The following is a 2,921-nucleotide window of genomic DNA, read 5'->3' as shown; positions in this document are numbered from 1 at the left end:
TCTTTCCATCGTCTGAGAGGCTATTGGCATCAAGATTATTGACACCGGGGGAAATCATCCAATCATTTGGACGTCATATTGGATAGACCAATGCTAATCTATGACAGAACTTATAAAGAAAAAATTATACTCCTACAAACATTGCTAGAATTGTAGTTATTGTAGTCTAACTTTAACCCCCATACCATCTCTTCGTAAATTATCAACAAGTCCTTGCAAACATGTTTATTTATCTATTTATTTATTTATTTATTTTTGTATTAAGGTTGAAAATAAACAATAGTGCAACATGAGTGCTATGACTACCTCTAATTGAATCATCTAAATTATAAGTCCTCAGAGGATTTTTTTTTTATATGGCCTGACACGATAGACCTACATTACTTTATATCAAAGGGAGGAAAGACCTGAAGAAACCCAAGAACAATTCGGAAGAGACTGAACCACCACCGGTCCTCAGTGGATACTAGTCCATAAATTTACACTTTCCATCTTGATAAAAACTCATGAATGCATTTATCAGATGTCCCATTCTCACAGACTGCCTCCTTGGCCAAATTCATCCATTTAATAGCGTTGTCTTTCATTTCCTTTCCGCTCTCTCCTTCCATAACTTGCCTTACACAACCCTCAACCTCTTCCCTCCCTACAAGACCATTCTCATCAACTTTAACTCTTTTCCCCACTTTCCAAACATCTTGGACAAGTTTAGCATTAGTAGTTTGATCAGTCCATTGAGGCATGACAACCATAGGCACTCCCATGCTCAAAGCTTCAATACTAGAATTCCATCCAGCATGTGAGAAAAAGCATCCAATTGCCTCATTGGCTAGTACTTTCATCTGTGGACTCCATCTTACCAACAAGCCCTTTTCTCTTGTTTCTTGCACAAAGTTTCTTGGAAGCTTGGCTTCCTCACAAGCCCTCACCACCCATAAGAAGTAGAAATTGCTTTGTTTCAGTCCCATTGCTAATTCCTCCATTTGTTTCTCATCAAAAGTGACCATACTACCAAATGCTGTGAAAACGACAGAACCCTTAGGCTTGCTATGTAACCATTTGATGCTCATTGAGGGGTCTAATTCAAATAGGTCGAGCCCATATTCTTCATCATTTGCAACTCGGTTGTCCAAGTATACCGATGGAACGGTTGGACCAATGGTAAGTAATGGACAAACTTTTGACATGGCATCCAAGGCCTGCAATTAAACAAATAAAACAAAGAGCCAAAGACGGTTGGTTAAATTAATTGCTGAGACAATTATCACAGCTGCAATCGTGTATTATTAGATATAAAAAATGGTTGGCCATGACCGGAGGTTCCAACAATCTTGTGGGGACTGGGGAAGTATGTATCTTATATAATTATTTTTCAATCACTAGTATTAAAAAAAAAAATATTCAGATTGCTTACAAATTTTACTGCTTCATCTTTTAAGTGATATTCCACCTAAGCGTTGAATATCCACAATATTTTTGTTTTGGAATCCATTATTCATCGTTTATACAGTGGCCCATTCAACAATATATATATATATATATATATATATATATATATATATATATATATATGCACACACTACATACATACATACATCACACACACACATATATATTTTTTTTTAAAACACCAGCCATGGATGATCCCAGTCCAAAACCAAAAACAAAAGGTTTGTGAGATCCAAATTCCAAAATATAAACTATAATATAGGGACCCTTTACCACATATGTTTTCCTACTGGTTAGGCTAATCCAAAACCAAAAACAAAAGTTTAATACAGAATAATAAAGTTCAGGTCTTTAAGCTTACCTCGGCTTCCAACTTGTAGAATGTATTCACAAGCACATAATCAGCTTTGTCTATGTTCAAAAACTGCCTCAGAACCAGCTGGAAATATGCAGGATATGTACCCTCAAAAGCAATAAATGCTGGCATGTCCAGGCGATCAAGAAGTGGCAATCCAGGAATGGATACGGGACATGAAGAAATCGGCAGTGTCAGAAGCCCATGATATACATAATAATATACAAAATTAACAGCACAAGGTTGAGTGAAGAAAGCAGCTGAAACTAGACCAAACTCTTGAGTAATATCCACAACCCAAGGCAAGAAAGAATCATAGATTATGCAATCAACAGGAGTCCCTGCGTTTTTCTGCCTATTTAGAAGTTCCCTCAGAGTTTTCAAGCCAGCATCTTGTAGATGTTCTAAATATGAATGGATGCTCTCTGCTTGAGTGAAGCCACCTTCATCAAATCCATCAGAAATGGTATCAATTTGAACAGTTTCTGATTTTGGCTGCATGGTTTTGGAGATGAAATTTGTGATTGCTAGAGTGGCTTTGCAGCCTTTGGAGACTAACCTCTTGCAAAATTGCAACATGGGATTTATGTGGCCTTGGGTTGGATAAGGAATTGCCAAGACGTGGGCTCTGTAAGATTGGTTCCTACCCTCCATTTTTGTTGGCTCTTAGTCTTCTGATTTCTGAACATCTTTTCTAAAGAGAGATGCTATTTATAGCCTATATCATGCTTCGCTATTTCAAATTTCATATTTAGAAGACACCTCACTCTTCAAAGTCGGGGACACCTTATTCTAGTTCAAAAATAAATAAATAAATAAAAGATGATATCTTAAATACGTAATAACAAGTTTTTAACATCAATTCTGCCCTTTAATCTATTTTTACCGAGTTCTATCTTTTTTTATTAACGTTTTACAGACAGGCAATTAAGCTATTTTTGCATATATATATATATATATATGACACTACCAATTTACTAAAGTTTAATTGGAATAGAAGTTAAAACTAGCATTAGTGTAGCTTAGTATACGAAAATTATTGTAAATAAATCCGCATTTTAAGTTTATGTATACTCATACTATTCTCGTAAATTTGTTTGTCTAATTTTTCCAACTT

General features: G+C 35.6%; 1 protein-coding gene across 1 annotated transcript; it reads right to left on the bottom strand.

The window, feature by feature from the left end:
• Positions 1-210: 210 nt before the first annotated feature.
• LOC113736980 (UDP-glycosyltransferase 74F2-like) lies at positions 211-2,546 on the bottom strand. Its single transcript, XM_027264216.2, has 2 exons — positions 1,811-2,546; positions 211-1,199 (listed from the first exon to the last, which is right to left on the bottom strand). The coding sequence occupies exons 1-2, from the start codon at positions 2,456-2,458 to the stop codon at positions 480-482; spliced, it is 1,368 nt and encodes a 455-aa protein (XP_027120017.1). The 5' UTR covers positions 2,459-2,546; the 3' UTR covers positions 211-479.
• Between the last annotated feature and the right edge of the window lie 375 nt (positions 2,547-2,921).

Source organism: Coffea arabica, chromosome 3e, assembly GCF_036785885.1.
Source record: "Coffea arabica cultivar ET-39 chromosome 3e, Coffea Arabica ET-39 HiFi, whole genome shotgun sequence".
Lineage (NCBI taxonomy): Eukaryota > Viridiplantae > Streptophyta > Magnoliopsida > Gentianales > Rubiaceae > Coffea > Coffea arabica.
Note: the sequence above shows the minus strand (reverse complement) of the source record. Positions and strands in the feature narration are given on the sequence as shown.